The sequence below is a fragment of the Lissotriton vulgaris genome, chromosome 2_1 (assembly GCF_964263255.1).
Source record: "Lissotriton vulgaris chromosome 2_1, aLisVul1.2, whole genome shotgun sequence".
Taxonomy (NCBI): Eukaryota; Metazoa; Chordata; class Amphibia; order Caudata; family Salamandridae; genus Lissotriton; species Lissotriton vulgaris.
In genome coordinates this window covers 2085912843-2085936617 of record NC_141687.1, presented here as the reverse complement: position 1 = coordinate 2085936617, position 23775 = coordinate 2085912843, and the positions used below count along the sequence as shown (strand labels likewise).

The following is a 23775-nucleotide window of genomic DNA, read 5'->3' as shown; positions in this document are numbered from 1 at the left end:
AATCTTGTTAGTCAGAAGGGGGTCAGTTGGAGAGGTTAATTATTGTTCTATTTACTATTTCCATAATAATTATTATAAACCGGCTGGAGCCTCTAGCCTTGTTTCCCGTGCACCCTCTTCCTCTGCTTCTTTTGTTGCCTCTGCCAACTCCTCCCCAACTTCTTCCTCTTGACCCTGTCCCTGACTCTTCAGTACTGTTGTCCCTCTTGTTGTCTGCCGGCCCTGTCGTACTCATCCAAAATATCATCAGTTTGTCTGTTTGTTCACTGTCTGAGACTATGGGGCAGATTTATGTCGGACTTGCGGCACTTTTGCGCAGCCGTTGCGTCACTTCTGTGACGCAGCGGCTGTGTAAACCCTGCGCCACGTTGCGACATACTGACATCGTGACGCATCTATGGAGATGCGTCACGGTGTAAGGTCCTGCGCCACATGAAACCTGCGTCAGGTTTCTTGTGGGCGTTTCCTCGCGGGGGGCATTCCGTCGCAGAAACGCCCCTGAAAAGTGACTCAGTGAAATCTACAAGATTTCACTGAGTCACTTTCCCAACGCTGATGTGTCAAAACCCTGCGCCTGCTTGAAGCAGGCGTAAGGCTTGACGCACCACGTTAGAGATAGGGCAAGTTGGAATAGTGCTGGAGTTGCGTGCCGTACGCAACACACCTTCAGCACTGCGCCAACTTCACGCCCTAGATGCAACACGCATCTGTTTATTCCTGCGCCATGGTGCGCCGCATTGTAAATGTGGTTCATCATGGGTGGCGCAAGGATAAAATTGCGTGTCGTATCTTTCCTGGCGCATCTCTGCCGATCAGGCAACATAAATCTGCCCCTATATTTTTAGAAGTGTTTGACGTATTGGTCTCATTGACGCTTATCGTTCCTGGTTCAGAAATGGCGTTTCCGGTAGAATCGTAGATACAGCTGGTTCCTGATTTGATTTGATTTGATTTATCCATTTCTAAAGCGCACAAATGCCCGGAGGCGTCTTGGCGCTATGATTTGTCCATTGTCCTGAACAGGTCTGTGGTTAGCACAATTTATACACTGAATAGCCATGTTTTAATTTTCTTTCTAAATATTTCCAATGTTGGGCTGTTTTTTATATCCAGTGGTAGTAGATTCCAGGACCGTGCTGCGTGAACTAGGAAACTTCTTCCTCCCCAGTTTGATCGCTTAAACTTGGGTATCGCAATCAGATTTTGTTGTCCAGATCTGAGTAGCCTCGAAGGTTCGTAGTGTTTTAAGTGCATTTTCAGGAAGTGTGGTCCTTTATCCTTTCCTCTGTTGTGGAGTTGAGTACTTTGTAGTATTTCTGGTTGAACATCAGAATTCTCCCACTCTCATAGTCCTCACAGTCCCTTTGGAGTTTTTTCTGCTTCCTCGCTTTGATATCATCCTCATTTTGGTCATGCAGGTTTTCATTGCTTCCATACATTTTTCAATCATGTCCTTCTCTGGTCTCAATATTAATTCGCCTCTGATAGACTTTTTATTACGCAGCAGAGCTTCTTTATCTATCCATGCAAATTTAATCAAAATCTCCAACATGTGTTTAGAACTAGCAGCAGAATTGTCAGGCCATTCTTTTAGTAGTTTATGGTTGGGTGAGTTGTAGGACTGTATTGTGTAGATACGGATTTCCCTTGGTATCATCCCCTTGTCCACATAATTTCAGAGCGAGGTAGATTTCCACTATTTCGATACCTCTGACCTGCTTAGTTCTTCTAATCTTCTAAGTCTATTATTCAGTTGATAGTCTTTTGAGCTTTCCTTTAATACGCCATTCCCTTTGGTCAACACCTTAGCAAACATTGCCTGGGATGCTGCCCTTCTTTCAGCATCTTCATCCTCATCCATGTTGGTGTGATTGAAAGCAGGTTAATTTGTGAAGAAATATCTTCACTGCACTGTGAATATAGACTGACTGACAGTGTTCCCCTTCCATGAGATTGGTGGGTTCCCCTTGCCTCCACGAGTAACTGAGTAATCGTGATGCAAATACAAAATTCAAGCAGGACACTTGTCCCAGCCGGTGGAGGTCCACTGGCAGCCGCGGTGAACATCGGTAGTGAGCCGCACTACACTACACCAGCGCTCCCGCTCATACCTCTCTGAAATGTTAAGGTGACCCTAACCCATAGGTCACTGGAGCGGGTGAGCAGTGATTCCTACAACGTGCTGTGCCCGCCCGTCCACAGGCCCGTAGAGAAGAAAGGCTCACCTTTGAGAATGATCGCAGCTGAAGAGTTGCCTGGGTGTTTATTCTCAGTGATGGGTAGCAATGCCTGATTTGGCCATTCAAGAAGCCCCACCGTAATCCGACCACACATGAAAAGCTCCTTTCGGGACCCAAGACGCATGAGGGGTGGCACATGATGCAGGTAGAGCGTGCCAGCTGTAATCTCTTCACAAAAGTTCAATTCAGTTCATGAACACTTAGGACCCCATTGTGATGCTGAAATTGCGTTTTTTATTCACATCCTATAACGCGTTTTGACCATATGTAGGTCTTGATCACATGAGAAATGACAGCTAGTATTACCAGTTATGTGCTTCCCAATCGTGAACATAAACAGAAAACCAATGTAAAGCAGCACTGGCAAATGTGGCGGCCACAATGCAAAGTCAAGTTGGCATTGCAAACATTGTAAATTAATATTGTAAAGGAATAGAAACACATGATGCTCGCAACCAAAGGGTCTTTTTATGTTCTGTTTCTATGCATAAGAAACAGAACATTGTATACCAGGAGTGGGCATTCATGACTGCATAGCGTTCAACATATAATGCTGATTTAATAGTTACCCCACGAGGTGGGGACAATCTTGCCTCAGACTGAACAGCAATTCCACAAATAGTATATGGATGGCAAATTAAAGAGAAAGAAACAAAGAACAGAAATGTTTGCCTTTCGTCTCTGCCCTCAACCGAGCATTATACTTTTTTCAGAGTCTGTTCATGAGGATTAGATGTTCTCTTTTTATGTTTTTAACCTTGGTGTATTTTCTGCTCTGATACAGAAGGAAAGGACGGGGTCCTCGCACAAGATGCTCGATAGCACCTGGATGGGCTTCCCTATCCTTTTCTTCACCGACACTGGTTTGATGATACACACTACTCAGATAAGGGTACGGGCACATTTTAATATTGATCCTTGTTGATTAGCTGTTTTTTTTTTCACTTAGTCCAACACGCGGTCCAGAAAGAACAAACGATCTCGCATAAGGTGCAGCAGGCTGCACCACAGTTCGACAGCTCACCTACTTGGGCATGATTGAATGAGGAACTTCTGTTTTGTTTCCTTTGGCAGCTCCCGTTGCACATTGGCACATGTTCCACGTCATTCACCCTGCCCGAAAAATATCACAACATCCCTAAAAGGGTTAATGAACATAAATAGTTATTCATTTGGGCCGTAGCCAAATGAAAATTGCATAGTTAAAACGTCTTCAAAAGTATGTTAATGATCATCTGTGAGATGTTACAATTTATCGTAAAAAAATACTTTAGCCTTATTGGTCTTGGTCGTATTCTAATTTCCACATGCTATTTATACTAAACAGGTCTGTATTGCATTTTACAGAAGACTCATTGGTTGCAGTATCTGTTGCTGGAGATCTTAAAGTTTGGAACCTCTCTTCGTCCGTGACTAGTATACAGGTCAGTTTGTATAATACTTACATTCCATTCAGTAGAGTGTCTCGTGTACTAATACATCCACAGTACTGTTCACATATATCTGCAAGGTATATTACTCAAGTATGGATCTCTAAGATCAGTTCATGAATTTTTTTATCGCCCAAAAAAATCTGGCACTGGAAATGCAGCTGTGGGTTCTCAGTAGTAAAACTGAAGCTGTGAAACACGCTTTAGATATGGATAAGAAAAAAAATACTTTTACAGGAAACTGATCAAAATCTTTCCCCTTGCATTACAAAGATACTCTGTTGAAATGTAACTTCCACACTGAATTCAGTGGGCCGCCAAAACCCATTTTGTTTTGTGCTGAGAGCCTGCAAATAAATAAAATAAACATTTTAGATATCATGTAAATTGTAATTTTTTTATTTTACTCCCTTGCCAACCCATTCCACATTGTTTTTTCACTATATGCCTTTGGTTTAATCTCTGTAGTTGTGGGACATCGAACTGTTAGGAGGGTGGTGGCGTACCTTTAACAGTTTGACTTATGCTGAATTCTCTTACCTGCAACCAGTGGGTGTTCTATTTGAAAATACATACTTAAATATATTTTATTATATCTACTATGAAAAAATGTCTGTAAAAATTGGGTTGTTGAATGACTGTAGGTAAGCCCTGGTCAAGCAGTAACCACAATTCTTGTAATGATGTGGAACGAGCAAATCCTTTATTAACCTGTGCTCAACCACCTGGTAGCTTGGCACAGAGCAGTCAGGGGCTTAACTTCTGTTATGTGTAAAGTATTGATGCAACACTTCAATCAGTAAAACTATGAAAATGCAACACAAAAAGAACTCCACACCAAGGTAGAAAAATAGATCTTAATTTAATAAATAAGCTAAGAACAAAATGACAAAAAAACAATTAGTTGAACCGGAGATGTTGAATTTTCTGTAAAGTACCACCAAAAGGCATAAGGCATCAACTGTGCATATCTGGTCGTGCCAGATTGGGATAATGTCACAATTTGAGTCCGACCACAAGGGAGCATGGGCCGGCTTCAGGGATCCAGTTAGACCTGATGAACAGGGCATCTTAAATCTTGGTTTGCAGGGCATTGTGTTGATATGCATCAAAGATATGTTGTGCAGCCACGCTGATCCATCAATTCCAAGATGCCGTGAGACTGGGGTGCAAGGTCCGGTTGTGCCACCATTGAGGATACCATTAACAGGGATTGCGATGCAAAGTCTGTTGTCAGGGATGCAATGTGCAGTCAGGGCGATGCGCCGGTACCCGTAGAGCTGGGAGGCTGTGATGCAGACTCTGGTGTCGTCGTCAAGGCTGCCATTGATATTAACCAATAATTTCTTCTCATTTGGAAATTACTCTTACAGCATTTAATAATGCAACTCCAATGAAATCCTTTTTTTTTGTTGTTGTTTATTTTATTTTTTTGATAAATATGGTACATAGATAGACAAATTTCAACAATTATTACATACATGATAAGAATTTGATAAATATTTGATATGTTTACATACATTTTTAATTACATCTTATTAGCGGGAACGAGAAAAATGAATAGATAAATAGGGTTAGAAATCAGTTTCAATTAATTGGAGACAAACAAAATTTTTATCCATTTCTATCTATTCTCCAATTAGTTACAGGAGCCCATAGGCGAATACCCTCCTTACGCTGCCTCATGCCTTTATATTGATAGAGGCAGGATTCTATGTTATGAATTCCTAGAAATCTCTAGAGCCACATCTGAAAGGATGGGGGGTTCGTATCTTTCCACGCCGCAGAAAGTAAAATTCTAAGCACAGTAACAGATAAAAACATTAGATCTCTTTCAGCCTCGCTTAAACACAACTTAGAGTCTGTACCCAGTAAAATTAAGGTAGGGGATAGGTCGATGGACTGACCAAGCAGCCCCTCCATAAATGTCATTATTTCTTTTTTAACATTTTCCAACTGTTTGCAGGAAGAAAACATATGTATAAAGTCAGCCTGACTTTCATTACATCAGGGACAATTATTATTCTCGCATAGACCCCAGGCGAATATCTTCGCGGGTGTATGGTAAAGATTAAAAATAGGTTTGTAGTGTTGTGCGCGAAGGTTTGATGCCCGGAATATTTTTTTATTCAATACGAGAGCAAGATCCAGATCGACATCAGAATCTCCTGATTTTGTCGCCCAGTTAGTTTCAACCTTCTCAATATCATACAGGATTTGATCCAATAAGCAATTATATAAAATCTTAATCTTCCTACAACCTCTATTTAATAACTCAATCAGTGGAAAATCTGCTGTATGTGAAATCTGTGGACTGACTGCCTTAATTGCCCTGGTAACTTGACCATAAGCCAGCCATTGACTGTCTGGCTGGAATACCAAATCTTTCCTGCAGCATTTCGAACCCCAGAATTTCACCTTCTTCCATTAAATCTCCCAAGGATCTAAGCCCCAGCCTTTTCCACATCAGCAAATTATTATCATTTTTTAGTTGAGGAAAGAGAGATGAGTTATACAGTTGCAGAAAGGAATTGATTTTCGGGATATTAAACATTTTCATAATTGCTTTCCAACCCTTCCATGGGCCAATCAGTGTCTTCCATCTTGTTTTTTTATAAAAGCTTCGTTCCAATTCACACTGAAATACATTTATAGTCTTTTCACCCAATAGCATCCTATATATCTGGGGCGGACATTGTTGATCTACAAACTCAGGTGTTATATCAGGTACAGATGTAGTTTGAAATAGATTAGTCATTTGGGTTGGCAAGCAGGCCCAATGATATAACTTTAAATTCGGCAATCCACTCCCACCCCTTTCTCTGGGCAGTGCCATTAAGTTTGTAGATCGCCTTACCCTGCCATATTGCCATACAAATCTGATAAACATAGATTCAAGATGTTTCATGATCCTGTCCTCTATTGCTAAAGGGATGGCCCGAAATAAATAGAGAACTCTAGGGAACATAGACAGTTTAACTGCATTTACCCTTCCTATTAATGAGAGGTGTAGCACATCTATTCTTTTTAATTCCTTCTCAATATCCTTAATAAGTGGCAGATAATTCTCACTTACAATTTTCTCAACATTGGCATTAATTTTTACCCCTAAATATATGGCAGAGTCGACGGATCTATAGTCAGTTTTGGCGATATTTTTAGAACAAATAACCTGCGTTTTTGTTTCATTTAGAAGATAGCCTGACTCTTCCCCAAACAGTTTAGCCATCTGAATTAGAATAGGAAGAGTTTGTTGTGGATTATTTGTTAACACTGCAAGATCGTCAGCGTAGGCCAGTATTTTACTTGAATAACCATTGCATATCACTGGAGCTATCTCTGGGCAGTCAAGAATACACTGTATAAGGGGGTCAATATACAGCATGAATAGAATAGGGGAACAGGGACAGCCTTGCCGAGTCCCTCTTTTGATATGTATAACCCCTGATTTCTCGCCCATTGCTGTTACCTTAGCTGTTGGTTCTACATACATGGCTTTAAGGGCCCCTATAATATTGGGACCAAATCCCCTCACCTCTAAAATAGCCCAGAGAAAGCTCCAGTCCACACGATCAAACACCTTCTCTGCGTCGAGCAGGATCATAGCAACATCCCCCCCCCCCTCCCCCCACGGCAGCCTGGGCATCAAACAAAGATATTGCCCTACAGGTATGATCCGTTGTACCCCGTCCGGGGACAAACCCATGCTGCCATGGGGATACTAGACCGCCAATGACCCTGCCCAACCTCTTTGCCAAAATTTTAGAATAAAGCTTAGTATCAGAATTTATTAGTGAAATGGGTCGGTAGGACCCCGCCTTTTCCGCTAGTTTCCCCTTTTTATGGAAGATTGCTATATTTGTTTCTTTCCAAGAGGAGGGTGTTGATCCTGTACACATAACCCCATTAAACAAATCTACCAGAAGCGGAGTGATTTTGGTTTCTATTGTTTTATAGACTTTAAAGGTATCCCATCGGGACCTGAAGCTTTACCTGAGGCCAATTCCCGCAACGCAACTGCTACTTCTAATAATGTAATTTCTTCTTCCAATTTTTTTTTGACTGAGCCTTTTAAAAGTGGGCCCGATCTCGTATTCCTTCCCCTGGTTTCTTAGTAGGTTCGTCCTGCTCATACAGCTGCTGATAAAATTTCTCGAATACTCTTAATATGTCCTTACTTTCTGTATACCTGATCTCATCCTCTTCTATACATACAATAGTGTTTCTTGTTTTTTCCTGCCTTAACCTGAGGGCAAGTGCTCTCCCTGCCTGCTCACCGGTCTCATATTTTTTAACCCTATTTGATTGGTATTCTCCTGTGACTTTCATAGTTACTTCTTTTTGGAGTGCGGCTTTGATTGTCAGTAAAGCTTCCTGAGTTGCAGTGGTATTAACCCCTTTGATTATATCAGTCGTATGTTGCTCTTCTACTTTTACTAACTCTTTCATTAAACCCTCAATCTTAATTCTATCTTCCTTTCTTAATCTTGCTGAACAGCTAATAGTTTCATCCCTCAATGCTGCCTTAAAAGTTTCCCAGACTGTGTTTCTAGATGCACTGTACCTATTTGCTGCAAAGAATTGTGGGACCCAATTTTTTCAGATCTATAAATCTTTTATCACTAAGGAGCTTTTTCTCAAAGGACCAGGAATTACTTTTTCTTTCCCTCTGACCTATACTATATGAAAGAATTAATGCGTTATGGTCAGACACCACTTTAGGAAGTTTAAGTACGTCAACTTTCAATAACTCAGAGGACGAGATCAGGAAGTAATCTAATTTTGTGTATTTTTGGGCAGGATTAGAAAAGTATGTGTATTCAAAATCCAAGGGGTTTTTGGCCCCCCATACATCGAGCATCCCATGAGAGCTCAGAAGAGATCGAATAGATTGAAAGACCTTGGGTTTACGACCTGCATATGGTTCAGATCCGACCCAATCAGCCGAAATATTAAAATCCCCAGCTATTATCAACGGTGTAGCCCAACCCACAAGTTCAGCTTCTAAAAAGTCGAATATTTCAGGCTCATCTTGATTGGAGCCGTACACCACACATAACGAGAAACCGAGGTCTAAGTCAGCAATTACCCATCTCCCATTACTATCCGCCTTCACTTTCCTTGCTTTACCTAGGGAACCTCGAATTAGTATAGCTACACCTCGGATTGTAGACGTCTGTGTAGAGCAAGCTATTAACTCAAAGCCACCCAGTGAAAGTAGATTACGTTTTGACCATGGGAGATGGGTTTCTTGTATAGAGATAATATCAATCCTTTCATGCCTTACTAAGAATGCCAGTCTCTGCCTCTTTCTCCAGTCATTCAGTCCTCCCGCATTAATAGTGCATATTCTAATGCTTGCCATTTAATTGTTTATATATCTCATCACTCAGATCCCTAATCATGTTATTGTCCTTCTCAACGAATCTTTGTCCAAAATTGTACCACTTTCCTTTTTTCTTGTTTTTCCACCCTTCCACCAACCAATCTCCCCCCTCAACTCCAATGAAATCCTATGGGAGAGATAGGCCTTGCAGTAGTAAAAATTGAATATAAGAGTTTTTCATTACCAGGACATGTTAAATTCAAAAGTGCATGTCCAACTTATAAAATACATTGCAGCCTGTCCTCTGGGCTGACGTAGGGGTCACTTAGATATATATAAAAATGTGTAAGCCTGACAAAGGTTTTTGGATTGCCAGGTCAAGATGGCAGTTTAAAACTGCACACACAGGCTCTGCAATGGTAGGCCTGAGACATGTTTAAAGGGCTACTTAAGTGTGTGGCACAATCATTGCTGCTGTCCCACTAGTAGCATTTAATTTACTGGCCGTGGAAACATGTAGTGCCACTTTACCAGGGACATATATGTAAATCAAATATGCCAATTGTGTATAAGCCAATTCTACTATGTTTAACGAGAGAGAACAAGCAGTTTAGCACTGGTTAGCAGTCTTAAAGCCAGCAAAAATGATTTCAGCAGAAGACCTTGGCGGAGGAAAGCACACAATTTAGGGAATGACCCTACAAGAAGGGCCAAGTTCAACAATGTCTAATAAATATTTTTAAAAAGTTAAAACATTATAGCTAAATGTAATTGGTTTCATTGGGGGAATAAATGTAGCTCTGCATAAACACACTTAAATAATCTGGTGAAGTAGCTTGAATGAATGCTATTTATGTTGATAAGATTCTTTCCTGATAAAATGTTACCCATAATTGTGCGATCTTAAAAATCAGTGGCTCAAATGGAGGCGCATGCTCATTTCTCTTAGAACGCCTATTACAGATTGCCAATGTGGAGACTTGCTGGATTTAATTACGTTTTGGTAATTTAAAATTTATTTTCTCGTTTTATTAGGAACATGTAAATCAAAACCATTAAAATCAAATATTTACTGTATACAGTTGAAATGATAAAATAAATGCATATAGTACAATGCAAAAAAATCTACTTCAAATCATGTTTTCAGACATCTTCAACATAGAGCCAGTTCAATTAAACATCTTGAGTTATAAACATAGGGAAGCAAGATAATATTATCACACATAGTTAAGAATGTAATCACGATTAATTTATTATTACATGTTTTAGAAAAGCCACCTATTTCCTTGGACACCCAAAATTATAGACCTTTTTTGGACACTTACTGCTGGCTTACATAACGCTGTGCACTTTACCCCTGCTAGCCAGGACTAAAGCCCTCGTTCTCTATCTCTAAATTTGGTTACCTTGGCATTTTTCACTTACCTTTGACAGGCATGGAAGTTACAAGCCAATTTTGGACTGCATCACCTATTTTGCCATTCACTAGAGGGGCAGTGCAAACAGACCTACCCTGCGTAGTTTCGCCACTGCTCTATAACACCTGCAGAGTGCTCTGTTAAAATAACGTTTTTGACAGGTAAAGCTTTCCCTTTTAAATATTAATAAGCAGTGGTGCTGGAGCAATTTTGAAAGCGGGGGTGCTGCTATTAAGGCTTTATCACTGAAGTCCTAGGGATTTTGAAACAAAGGTTACACAAAGAACAGGTGTAGCAAATGAGCATTGCCCATTGAGCAAGGGAGAGATAAGGGTGTAGAGTGGTGCTGGTGGTGCATTTTGTATTACACTTGAGCTTGTCAATATTTTACTAAAGCTTTATGTGATTGTGTATTCCCAATTAGAAATAGCCCATTTTCCACTTGAATGGCGACTAACTTTGCACAGACATACCATTTTATTGATAAAACTATATTTTACACTAATTATAATGTGTGGTAAACAGATTTTCAGCAACTATATATCATTTACACATCACCAAGGAAAATATCTTGATTTGTTTTGAACCTATTGAAAAAATTGTTTATATAACCAGAATCAAAAATTCTTCATTTGTACTTTCCCAACTGCTGTATTTTTTAAATATGTACAGTTAATTTACAGGTATTTCAAGTTTCTTGTCTGTGAGAAAGTGGATTATTATTTTGGGTGGATAGTAGTCTACCACAAGTAATGATAATCCTGGTTCTGTTGGGACCAGTGAAGGTTTCAGAAATGTAAACCTAGACTCAGCCCCTGGTAGTTGTGTCAAAGAAAAAAAGTCATAACATAAGAAAGTGTGTAAAGCATTTGAAGCAACAAAAAAGTTAGGAAGCCAAACAAACAGCACAATAAAAATCCCACTCTAATTTTTAAATAAAGAGCATATTTAATTGAACAATATGACACACACTAAAATGACAAAAATCTAAGGAGAGGAATAAAAAATATAAATTATTAAAAGGTTAAGTAAAAATAGCACCAAGTCCTAACTGCAACAACCAGTCTCGTTAAACTGGTTCAAATTCAGAAGTTGAGGTCAACTTCGATGGACTACTACTCCTAGACAGAGACCAGGTTTGTGCCAGTTGAAAGCTTTACCTTCAGATTTAGTCTCTGAAATAGAAGTAAAAAATCGTCCGCGGGGCAAGACAGAAGCCTGTGCCGGAGGTGGGCTGCACAAAGCTGAATAACCATCTGTGAAGCCGTTGATGGGAAAACTCAAAACAGGAAAAATTCAACATTTGCACCAAAGGAAGTTTCCCCGCCAGCCAAATACTTTGCACAGTGAACATGTCTGCATTTGCACTTCATTTTCTTGGAGCTAGGATTCCCTCAGCAGTGTAAGTCTGCAAGATGTAGCTGAACTGGGCTCCACAAGTCCGGATGTCTTATCCATGGTACCTGCTGAAACAGATTTGCTGCTTCAGAAAAGCTCGGAGTAGGAGCAACCAGAATCTTTGGCCCAGCAGCATCATTACTTTGTTAGATTGACTTGGCAGGTTTGTCATGGTCTTCTGTTGGTTTTCCAGGCAAAAAGCATTGAAAAAGTTTGTAAGTTCAGTTGCAGGGATTCTGCACATACACAGAACTATGTGCAGGATACACAGGACCTTGATGTTTAGGGGTTAAGCCTTCCTACCGCCTCAGTACCCTCAATCTGAGGACCGACTAGCTATAGTGTCTCACTCGCTCTCCTAAACAATTGCGAAGATGCAAATGATTAGAAACCCAGAACACAACACTCCTGACTCTCACAGAAATTGCAGTAACAAGACATACCAATTCGCTCACTCACTCTTACTTGTCCACAATAAGAATAGTCTGAGACACAAGTATAGTTTAAAATGTTTATTTTAACTATTGTGCTCTATAAAACAATATACGTGCCACTACTACCAGCAAAATGCATATACTCAACACGGTTAGTATTGTAGCAAGTACATATATCATAAAGGGAGATGTCATCTTATAAAGACAGTGGATTAAGGGCTACAAGGCCTAACCACCCTCCCCTTGGTGAGAAGAAGTATTATTATATAATAGAAGGTCTCTGGGCTTTGTCAGCAGACACCATACCTTAGTGCCTAGATGGTATTTCTACATCATCGGAGGAGAAAGTGAGAGACACTGATATGAGTCTGAGCCTTTGGAACAAGAGACTGGTCCCCCCATTGGCGTCAATGGAATGGGAACATATCTGCACCCTCACGGGCAAGCTCTTTCCCAATCGCAATTTGAGAATTATACACTTTAAATATATACATCAAGTATATCACACACCTCTTAAATTATATACCACTTGTCTCAGAGACACAAGTAAATGTAAGCGCTGTGGTTTAAGGGATGCGGACTTCGGCACCTTGCATGGTACTGTCCGCCAGTTGCTCAGTACTGGGAGGAAGTGCTCAACTGTATTTAACACGTCGGGTGCTACAGTAGGGTTCACATCTGTGGTCTACCTGTTGAGTTATGTGCTTCAACTGAGGGGAACCATAGGTACATTTGTGAGACTTGCCCTCCTACTGGCACAGCGACGCATAGCACTCACCTGGAAAAGCACTCTAACACCCCGTGTAAACCAATGGATCTGGGGCATGGTATACTGCAAAGATAATCTCAAGTTGCATGCTGAGGAACTCCCCTTGACATCTAAACCCAAAAGTATATGGGAACCTTTACGCCAATACCTCCTTATGCAGACTCAGGATGAAGCGAACCCTATTGCTGAGGGATCTTGAAATGTGGGTTATTTTATCATGTCAAATGTTTGGAAATGAGTGTAATGGTTTACATGTGCAAAAATACTGAATGCAAGGTCAATCACAATTGTTATAATATTTGTGTTTTGTTGATTTGGCTGGCTACGAATTCATCCCTGCGAGGCGATGAAGGTAATTGTCTTCTCTGATAATCAATAAACAGAGTTATATCTACATCATCAGAACAGCAAGGCTCTTCTCCCTGGAAGGTCCCTATCCAAGCGTGTGTTAACCAAACATGCATTACCATACTATCAAAGCACGAGTCTTCAGCAGCCGCAGCTGTGTTAGTGTGTTTTGTCTAGGTGCTAGGGACTGACCAGAATAACAATGGGCATTGTTTATCGACCTTGCTCACCGTCTTCAGACTAAACTAAAAAGAACAGACAAAGAACGCACAAAGCCAACGGTTCTCATGTGAAAGGCATAAACAGAGTCTTGCAAAAATAAAGTCATGTAGTAACGTCCCCAAAGCGGCATCATGGCAGCAGAGCTCATGCTAACTTAGCGATGTCGACAATGACCCTTTCGGCCATATGACAGTTACAGGTTTCAGTGACAGGCAGGAATAGTACACTCTGACACCTGCCAAGGTTCCCAGGACCTCAGTAACACCACTAGAGGGTCAGAACTCACTCCAACAGAAGTCACCGGTATGGTACAGAGCAGATCCAGTTGGAACTGGCCAGCTGGACTTTTCTATCAAAGTGGGCTTATTTCAGCTTTTGTGTCCATGTAGATTAACAGATCAGCCAACAGACCCTTGGAGTATCCTTCCTTGTTCTGGGTCCTATTAGGAGCAGGTCCATCCTTTTGGGTTTTCCTATCAGGCCTCAACAACATGCACAATCCTTCTTATGTCTTTCACTGGTCTAGCACTGTTTTTAAGAAGGTGCTGAGGGGTGCCACATGTATTCCGGTTGCTAGTCATTGGGGTTGGTGGGTAGTTGGCTGCTCATCCCTCCAATAGAGGGGACCGGCTCAAGAATGAGCTTCATCTGTCAGTGACCGGGTCGGCTTCATTTGAAGATATGCAAAGGGGCGGGCACAGCCACCAGGTAAACCTGTCATGGGTAGGTAAACTTCCTCCCAAGGACATTGTCACAGCTCTGGCAGCCAATTCACACCTAATGAAGGAGCTATTTAGCTCATGGGAGATAGTTGAGTTGGAAGCGGTGGAAAATAGGCTCCTACAGACTTAGGCCTGCTAAAGGTAACTTTTTAAAAATTTGTTTTCTAATCCATTTGTTACAAATTGGATTTGTAATGAATATTTTAAAATATCCAGGCAGTAACTCTTTATTTGGTTCCTAGGTGGAGATAATATTATTTAATTTTAACATTACACTAATCCATCTTGTGTACTGAAGTAGCGTGCAACTCGCCGAAAAGCGCTTCAACGCCTTGTCAGATGTAGTAAGCACTAAATATATATACAATTACAAATTACATTGATTCCCAAAGCTTTCCTATGGAACCACTAACCCTGCTCCAATGAAAATAGCTTTTTAGGGCTTTTCACTGTAAGGACGTTTTTATGTCCACCCTTTAAATAACATGCACCCCACCGTAGGCACCTTTAATGCCTATTTAGGGGTGAACTATTATTAGTTAAAATGAGGTTATTTTGACAGTTGACATTTTTAGTTTAAACCTGTGTGTAAGCCTAAAATTTAAATAAGATACAGCTGTAAGATTCAAAGTGTAACTTTATCTCAGTCAGTGGCAAGTAGCTAAATACCGAGCCGGAGTCATTCAAATTACTGCAGTTAACATGGGGTTTTATAGACTGCACTACATATTGCACACATGATACACAGATAATGAAACCCAGTCGCACAGTGAAACAATAGGGGTTTTCCAGTCCTTTATGCAATCCTTAATCAGAATAAAACCTTTGGCCATAAATAGACGTTGATTTTTGATATCAGCAAATGGAGCATAGCCATAGTTTGGGACGTACACTTGTAACATTATAAATTCTCCAAAATTTACAGTTACAGCCGTGTTACAGGGAGTTCAAGTTCACTAAGAGGACAACCGGCCTTTGCACATTCTGCAGGCTAGCTACAATTGAGTGTCACAAAATGGAATCTTAAACAAAATGGATTCCATTCTTCACAGCCAAGTTGCAGGTTGTAAGCCAGCAGTCATGTTTTTCATTGTCAGTTTAGAAGTGGCACAATTTGTGCTGCAGTCCACTAGTTACATTTAACTTACAGGTCCTGGGTACACTTTGTATGATATTTTGATATATTTATTTATTTAACAATTTGATGTCATGCCAATAAGGCAATACAAACATTTTATATTTAAACATTTCCTTAAAATTAGAATACAACTTGATTCTTAAAACCTCCATTCATCAGGTATACATTTTTTACATACACAGCCTGAATTAATCTTCAGTACGACATACCAGTTGTGCAAAACACAATTATTTGATTGCTAAATACAAATAGAACAAGGAAGAAACAGACCTCGACTTTTTATTAATTAAAGGAGTAGGCTGGATAAGGTTATGGGGAGCAAATGCAATAAAATAGTGGGCAATACACAGATCATAAAGGCAAACTACTTGAAAAAACGTCTAGAGTGAACCTATGGAGCAACACTAATGTTAGGATTTGTGCAAAATACAGATATTCTTTGTGCAAAATACAATTGTGGCATCATATGTGCTATAAAATCAATTATTTTCGTGCAAAATGCAGTTGTCGGAGAAAAAAATTATCATCCCCCATTTTCAGGTAATTCGAGCCAGAATATGATCCAAGAAAGTAAAAACTGGTCAAAGCCATACATTCCATACTTCACATCTTACAATAAACTGTCACCCTAATAATTAAAATCAGATTCACAGAAACCACAATTCATAGAGAAGTAGCCCCAAACCTTACATTCCACACATGTGGATCTATTGCTATGGGCTACTCGGATCAGCTAACTATTCGGCAACCACTGACAAGAGTTTCCCTACAGTAAAACAGAGTTATGTTATTACACTTTAAATGTACTGTCATTAACTCACTAATACGACAAACCTGTAAAATTCTAAAAGTAGAGTGCAACAGGCTTCTAATTCCATCAACGCATGTGCAAAATACAATTATGTGCAAAAACGACAATAAAGATATTTGGCAGAAGAGAGAGGTGCGACTTTCAGACTCAATCTGTCTGACCAGCGTCCACTTTATGAAGGCAGGAACCTGCTCCAGCCTGATCTTCAGGGCCCACCTCCTGACTTATCCACTTTTTATATCGCCCAGATGTGGCTGGATATGCCCACCAATATCTGACTCCAACCGATATTGCAGGTGGCATCTATTGCACACATCATTTAGAGCACACAACCTACAGCCCTCTTTTATCATACTATTAATAATTGTCTCTGCTGCGATACAGACATATTTTGAGGTTCGTACTCTACTGGGAGATTCAGAGAGGCCTTAATATGTTGCAGATTAACAACCTATTGGGCCAATGGGTTGTCAATCTCCATGACCATATACTTCTCCTGGAGCAATGTTTTTAGGTGTACCTGAAGGAGCCCTCCTCTGACTTTAAAAGATGGCCCGAATGGTTAAGGATCCCCTGTTTATATTTAAATAATATACTCTTAAGGCCCAGCTTTATCCTCACAGCACTGATGATGGAACCTCTGGGCAACCTGAGACATCTTTTCCAGGTATTAGTTCAAATAATCCGCAGTCGCTTTATGTTCTTTGGCATAACCGTGCAACCATACAGTAGTACATTTTAAATGTTTGCATTGTACGTCTCTCTTAGGACTTCAGTGGACATATGCCCAAAGCTAGGTCCAGCCTAAGTTAAGCGCAAGCTATAGCTTTGAGACGAACTACCTGAAGGCCTATATAGCATTTAAAGTTTAAGTTACAGATAAAAAAAGGCCAAATTATCTATTTTACCACTTCAACTTAAACATCACTTAACCACCACTTGTACCATATGAACTGCATCCTTCCTTTCGAAAAGACAGTGACCTTTGTTTTTGACAAATTTATTTTTAGCTTGTTGTCCTTGCAATATTCTGAAAAGACCTCAAGTCGCCTCTGAAGGCCTAGTGGCTTAGGGACCAACATGGTGTCATCAGCATAAAACATTGCTGAAATTGCCTCAACTCCGAATTTTGGCAGAAAAGACTGAACCTGGTTTAATTCTACCATAGCATCCGCAATATAGATTGAGAGCAGGAGTGGAGCCAGGATGCACCCCTGTCTAAATCCACTGACCCCAAGTTCCACTGTAGTCCATGAGCCCTCATTACATGAATTATCAGCTATAATAAACCCAGGGGAAATTCCATCTTACATCTTTTTGCAGAGTAGAGCCCTATTTATAGTGTCAAACACTGTTGACAGATCGATGTATGACTCATAAAGGGTCTGTCTCCTTTTGAGGGTGTATTCTGCAGCCCAAAGGTTTTGGATAAGTCAGCCGTGTGACATAGAATACTCTTTATGGAAACCCATTTGGACCTTGGGAAAAATTCTGGCATCATTTACCCAACCGTCCAATAACCCCAGTAGGAGGTTCGCATAAATGTTACTGGGATTGGCCAGCAGGGTGATTATGCAATAACTGGAGGGCAGGTCCCTTTCACCCTTTTTAAACAGTGAAACCCTGATGCTTCCTTTCCAGGATTCTGGTAAATCATGTCCACTGATTATTGCTCCAATACCGGAGCCAATAGACTAGGATTGAGTTTGATTATATCTGAGGAGAGACTTCAATACTGCTTACTGAGGGGAACAGGGCACTCTCTACCACCCCCTACTCTGGGAGGTCAGACTGCTTGTAACCCAAGGGCACCTCTGTTTCCTTCTTTTAGGTTATACAGCTTGGATATATGACAGCTTTTGTGCATCCAATCTAATTTCTTTCCACCTTATTTGTCCTATTTCATTCCTGTTGGACCTGCCACGATTGGCGTGGGTCTTCCCTACATTATTTGCTTTTGCCTCCTGTATTTTTGCTGTGTGTTGGATTCTGTTTTGCTGGGCTAGGTGCTTTAGGCACTTTGCCACTGCTGTTCAGTGCCAAAATGCAAGTGCTCCCTTTGTAAATTACTGTTATGGATTGGTGTTTCCATGATTGGCTATTTGAGTTACTAGTCAGTCCCTAAGAAAGTGCACTGTGTGTGCACAGGGCCTGTAAATCAAATGCTGCTAGTGGGCTTGCAACACTGATTGTGCCACCCACAGAAGCAGCCTGTAAGTATAACTCTGGCCTGCCATTGCAGAGCCTGTGTGCAGTCTGGTACTGCCATGTCAACATGGCAAGTGTACCCCTTTGCCAGGCCCTAACCTTCCCTTTTCTTATATATTAGTCCCCCCTAAGTTAGGCCCAAAGTACCCCTGTGGGCAGGGTGTGCAGTGTATGTGAAAGGTAGGACACGCCCTGCTGTGTGTGGCATGTCTTGATAGTGATTTACTGCCAATTTTGTTTTTTTCACTACTGCAAGGCTTGCTGTTCCAATAGGATAGAATGGGGAGTTTGTTTATAACATAACTATCCCTGGCTGGGAACAAGGTAGGAAAATAAAGTTTAGTATGTCTTTACTCAGAATGTTAAAATGCATCTTTTAGTGAGGGTAATTTTTATTTTCTGTATTTGAAAATAACACTTTTAGAAAGTTGTTTTTTCTTGCTTAGTCATCCAGTATGCATCAGCATGGTTTGTGTATTGCATGTCTGGCTTTTGAATGACAGGGGCTGGGGAGGAGCAGTGGCTCCAGAGAGCCTGATGAGTCAGGACTGGGCTGAATAGACCTGGGCTGTATTTAGAGTAGGGGGAGGAGATTTCCTTTCACTGGAATGGGCCTGGTCTGCCAAGACCAATGCTGTCTCCATCGCCTGCCAGGAAGCTGCACTAGAGAGGACAGAACCAATTTTGACTGAGCACAGGGCTCCTCTGCCACCAGAGAAGAAAGGATTTCGTAGAATAAATATCGGTACCCAGACCCCAGAACGTTAGATCACGTCTGGAAATCAAGAGGAACCTTTGCCAAGGAGAAGATCCGGAGAAGCTTAGGAGAAATACTGCCCCTTTGCTGTTTGCTGTCTGGGGTTGGCCTGCAGCAACTGCTTGCTGCCAAGGTAAGGAGAAAAGGACTTTGCTGTGTCCCCTTCTTGAGGAAGATCTCTAAGGGTTTGAATTTAGCTTGCCTCATGTTCACAAGGTCTCAAGAACATTAAAGACCTCACCAAACTTCTGGGCACCATCTCTGGAACCGCTGGTTTCAGTTGCCTGGAGAAGAAAAGGGTAAGCGACTCTGTTGTCGAGTCCGTCGCTGGATTCCGTGTCCCGAAGGCACAGAAAAGAGAACCACTGCGTTCCGCAATGCAAGCCTGGTCTCACCGACTCCATCAACGAGCTGCAGCTTGCACCGCTTCTTGTGGACATCGCACTCCGCAACGCTTTGCTATACAGTGCACTGAAGTCTTCGACTCCGTCACTGCCCGACTCGAACATGACCGGCTCCGTTGCCACATCGTGACCTGCCAGCACTGCATCGAGCACTGTCATACCCTGCAATGCAAGCCTTGGTCTCACCGACCCCGTCAACGAGCCGCTGCCTGCAACGAGCCACGATGACATTGCACGCTGCAACGCTTCCATCCCACATCGCAACCACGGCGGTTGCCCCTGACCGGTACGTACCATCATTTCGGCCGCAACAACCAAAGGTACTGTTCCCGAGTCTGTCAACGCTGTTGCTAACCCTCAACGCGGTTGGCTGGAATTGTTAAACTCTGGCGTATTCAGTCTCGATTTAGCATCAGACGGAGCTACCAAGTCTGAAGTACTGTATTTGTAAGCTTTTCCTGCAATTTAAAGGTTATTTTGCACAGTAACAATTTTTAAGAGTATTTTATAGAGACAACAAGGTTCTCGAAATCTCGTACTATGTTCTGAGATTATAGATTAGTCTGAGAATTCAACAACTCAGTCATGCAGTTAATAGTGTGAAGTTTTAGTTTTGTATACCCCACTAATCTACGCTCATTCCTGCAATAAAGTGGCTGAGTATTCTACCAATGTTCTCTTAGGTAGGCACCACTAAACCGCAAAAGCATAAGTGGTTTGTGGCTACTACCAACCGGATCACCTATTTACTAGATACTTTACTGATCCAAACATTTCAGATGAGATTATAACATAATCGATCAGTGTAGCCACCTTCCCTTTATTAAACATGGGCTGGGTCGGCTGATCACCTACAGATCAGCCATTTATAATAGTCCTTTTAGGCTGTCTAGCAGAACTAGTTATCTACCATTCCCAACTCCCCACTGACATGGCAAGACATGACAAGGAATCCCCAGTGCAATTGTTTTCTCTGATTGTAGATCATACTTTAACTGGTTAGGTGGAATCTTTCCTTTAAATCACCCATCAATACGTTTATCACATTAGGGTAGGACAAATTAATCTTTTCAAATACTACTGCCAGCTCTTTGAGTTTTTCTGACTTTTCATATGGGGTGGAGTACATATTGATTAGTATTACATCTGGAAAGTCAGTTTGCCTCTTTTTAGTCTTCTTTTTTGACACTAGACTGGACACTGTCAAAGTCAAGAAATTCGTGTAGACTTTTAATTAGAAGGCCCCAAAAACATTATATTTTACAGACATCATGACAGCTAAACACCCAACAGGGTGACCAAAGTGCTCATTACCTGCAGTAACACTTGAAACTCTATAGTCACTCAGCACTGCATCTTCCAATTCCCAGGTTTTTTGCAAAGCTGTAATTATAACTTTCTTATCAACTATGACAGACAGAAGAGTTTCAAAGTTCTGTTACATCCCAACAATATTACAAGACAGAAGATTTAGCCTAACGTCATCAGGAGCTACAAAAAAGGGGTTTTGATATAACCTTTTTTTTACTTAAATGTACCTGCAATTCCAGTTGGTATCGTTTTTTTCTGACATTTGCCCATGGTTAATGAAGATTTGCCTCCCCTTTTCAGAATTCACAATGAAGTTCCTATCCCACTCAGCACCTTCTTGGTCCCCCGCACCTGCTAGCAGGGGGTCATAATTGTGCTGGTTAACTTGTGCCTCCATACGTTCCACCAGAATCTTATCATAAAGGATGTTGGGTAAATCTGTCATACATATTAAAACTTGACATTTTTGGAATGTGCCATAGAGTCTAGTCACAGACTATCGCGCGTGGGCAGACTAGAGCCTTCACAAGCCTTGTGGTTATGGAAAAGCTGCAATGACCATTATAGGCATGCACAACTTACCAGAGTGCACTCCCTTGCATGACGGACCAAACCTAGAAAAATATGATCTGGAACATTATCAATACACTGAAGTCATCAGCACGCTGTGTATGGAGTTTGATTGCTGTAGCAGCTTTAATTAGGGATAGGCAGAGTTTGCGGAGTTGCACTAAGCAAAATTCCACTGAGTTAAATAAAAACTAAGTGGAAATTTGTGGAGTTCCGCTCTGTCCCAGTTCATAGAGATCAACAAGTTAATATTAGTTCAGTCCATGGGAACATTTCCAGAGAGGTCTGTCAACACTGTGCAGCTGCTCCGCAACATCCAGCTGCATTTAAACTTTTCTGTCTATTGTCAGGCTTCAATCTACCTTTCACACAGATACACCAAGAAATTGCCTGCCAAGTCAAGGCTCAGCTCTTGTTGTGCCTACCAGGTTGTATGGTAAGGAATTTGCCAACAAATTTGCAGGCAAGGCGGGCCTGTTAGCGCTCCACGTGGCTTTGATAACGATTGGATCGTCCCTTCAGTGAAAGCTGCAGCTCTTAATCTCTCAGCGCATTGAGACAGGTATTAACTGCCATCGTGGATGCCTCTCCCAGGCTAGCTGTGAGTGTAAATACTTTCATCGCTGCTACTCTACAGCAGGCCGGGTTGCCTGCTCTTGCTGCGCCCGTAGCATGGAGGCCAATGCCAAGGAGGAGAAACCCAACCCCCTACAATTGGCCAACTTCTGCTCCAAGCTGTTCTTTTGGCGAGTGACTTTAACATGCACAGTCTTTATCCACAGCCTCCACCTTGGGGGTGCCCAGGAGTGGATGCCTCACATGGAAAGCCAGGATGGGTTCCACAGCGGTATTCGTACAAGCGCCTTGAGACCCTTGCGGGTGAGTAGTGCGCTATACAAGTATCAATTTATAATTAATCCTCTCGGTCAGCAGAGGTGAACTGACACGTGCTGCTGCCACGAGGTGTTAAGGAGAACTAAGGTGAGGCAGTTCATGTATCAACATTCCACTGGTGTTGCACACACAGTATTTGACAATGCTTTAGTGACATTACCGAGACCTGGCTTCATGAGGGATCTAACCCCACTTTAGCGAACGCCATACCCCCAAATTATAGAATAATTAGGAACGATAGATTGGGCAATAGAGGAGGAGGTGTAGCAATTATATTTAAGAACTCCCTCCCTTGCTCACCTATACCTATCATTGGCCTCGAGGGTGCAGAAGGTTTAGGCTTTCTTCTATCAATTTCCTCCAACCAGTCTGTGGCTGGGGTAATTATCTATAGACCTCCAGGGCCGGCGGGACGCTTTTTAGAAACCTTTGGCCATGTCATAGAACCTATTGCCACAAGATTCAGCCAAAGTCTGGTACTTGGAGATTTTAATCTCCATTTTGATCAAACGAAGACCCTGAATCCAAGAAGCTATGTGAATGTTTGGATATTTTTAGTACGTCATCGTATGTAATATCTCCCACTCATGAAAAAGGGCATACTCAGGACCAGATCTTCTCCATGTCATATTACCCTTGATGATCCCCTCCCCATCACATGGTCTGACCATTTTATGTTAACATTTCAGATGGAGAAAGATACGTCCATGTCTCTATCCAAGGTCGGGAAAAAAATTAAGGAATTTAGATTTTTTAAACTTATTACACCCGACACATTGGCTGATATATTGGACTCTCATCCGATTCCTGGAGAAGGGTCTCTTGAAGACGTTACATTTAGTCTCGAGGAGTGGTTGCAGAATTGTATCTTGCCCCTCCTAGGGTACATAGGACCTCTAGAGAAAATATCTCTGCTCCTTGGTTTACAGAAGCCCAGAAGACAAGTAAGAGTGCCTGTAAATGTCTGGAACGCATATGGAGGAAAGGCTTTGATTCTGAAAGCAAACCGACATATAAATTGGCACTCAAAGCGCACTATCTTAAGGTACGCGAGGAGGAAAAGAGGTACCTGACCACTAAAATTGATTCAGCCAGTAATAGTGGCTGGGAGCTTTTTAAGATTGTAAAGGACTTTGTTTCACCTATAGTCACACAAAGACCTTTCGCTCCTACCCTCGAATGGACCATTCAGATTGCTGAATTTTTTTCACAACAAGATTAAGGCAATTCAAGAGACCTGTGATATGCCTGTTGCTCTGAATTGGAACAATAGATTCCTTCTGAAGGAAGACCTCAGTGAAGAATTACTGCTGGAGTTCCCTCCGATGTCTCTGGATACTTACTTACTATTATGAAGACATTAAAATCTGGGTCC

At 41.5% G+C, this 23775-nt stretch overlaps 1 protein-coding gene across 1 annotated transcript in view; it reads left to right on the top strand.

Moving 5' to 3' along the window:
* The window catches only part of WDR72 (WD repeat domain 72), a 976411-nt gene that overhangs the window by 233345 nt on the left and 719291 nt on the right, over positions 1-23775 (top strand). The window contains exon 6 of the mRNA XM_086958315.1: positions 3588-3664. Coding sequence (XP_086814441.1) covers positions 3588-3664 — 77 coding nt within the window. The remainder of the gene's footprint in view (positions 1-3587; positions 3665-23775) is intronic.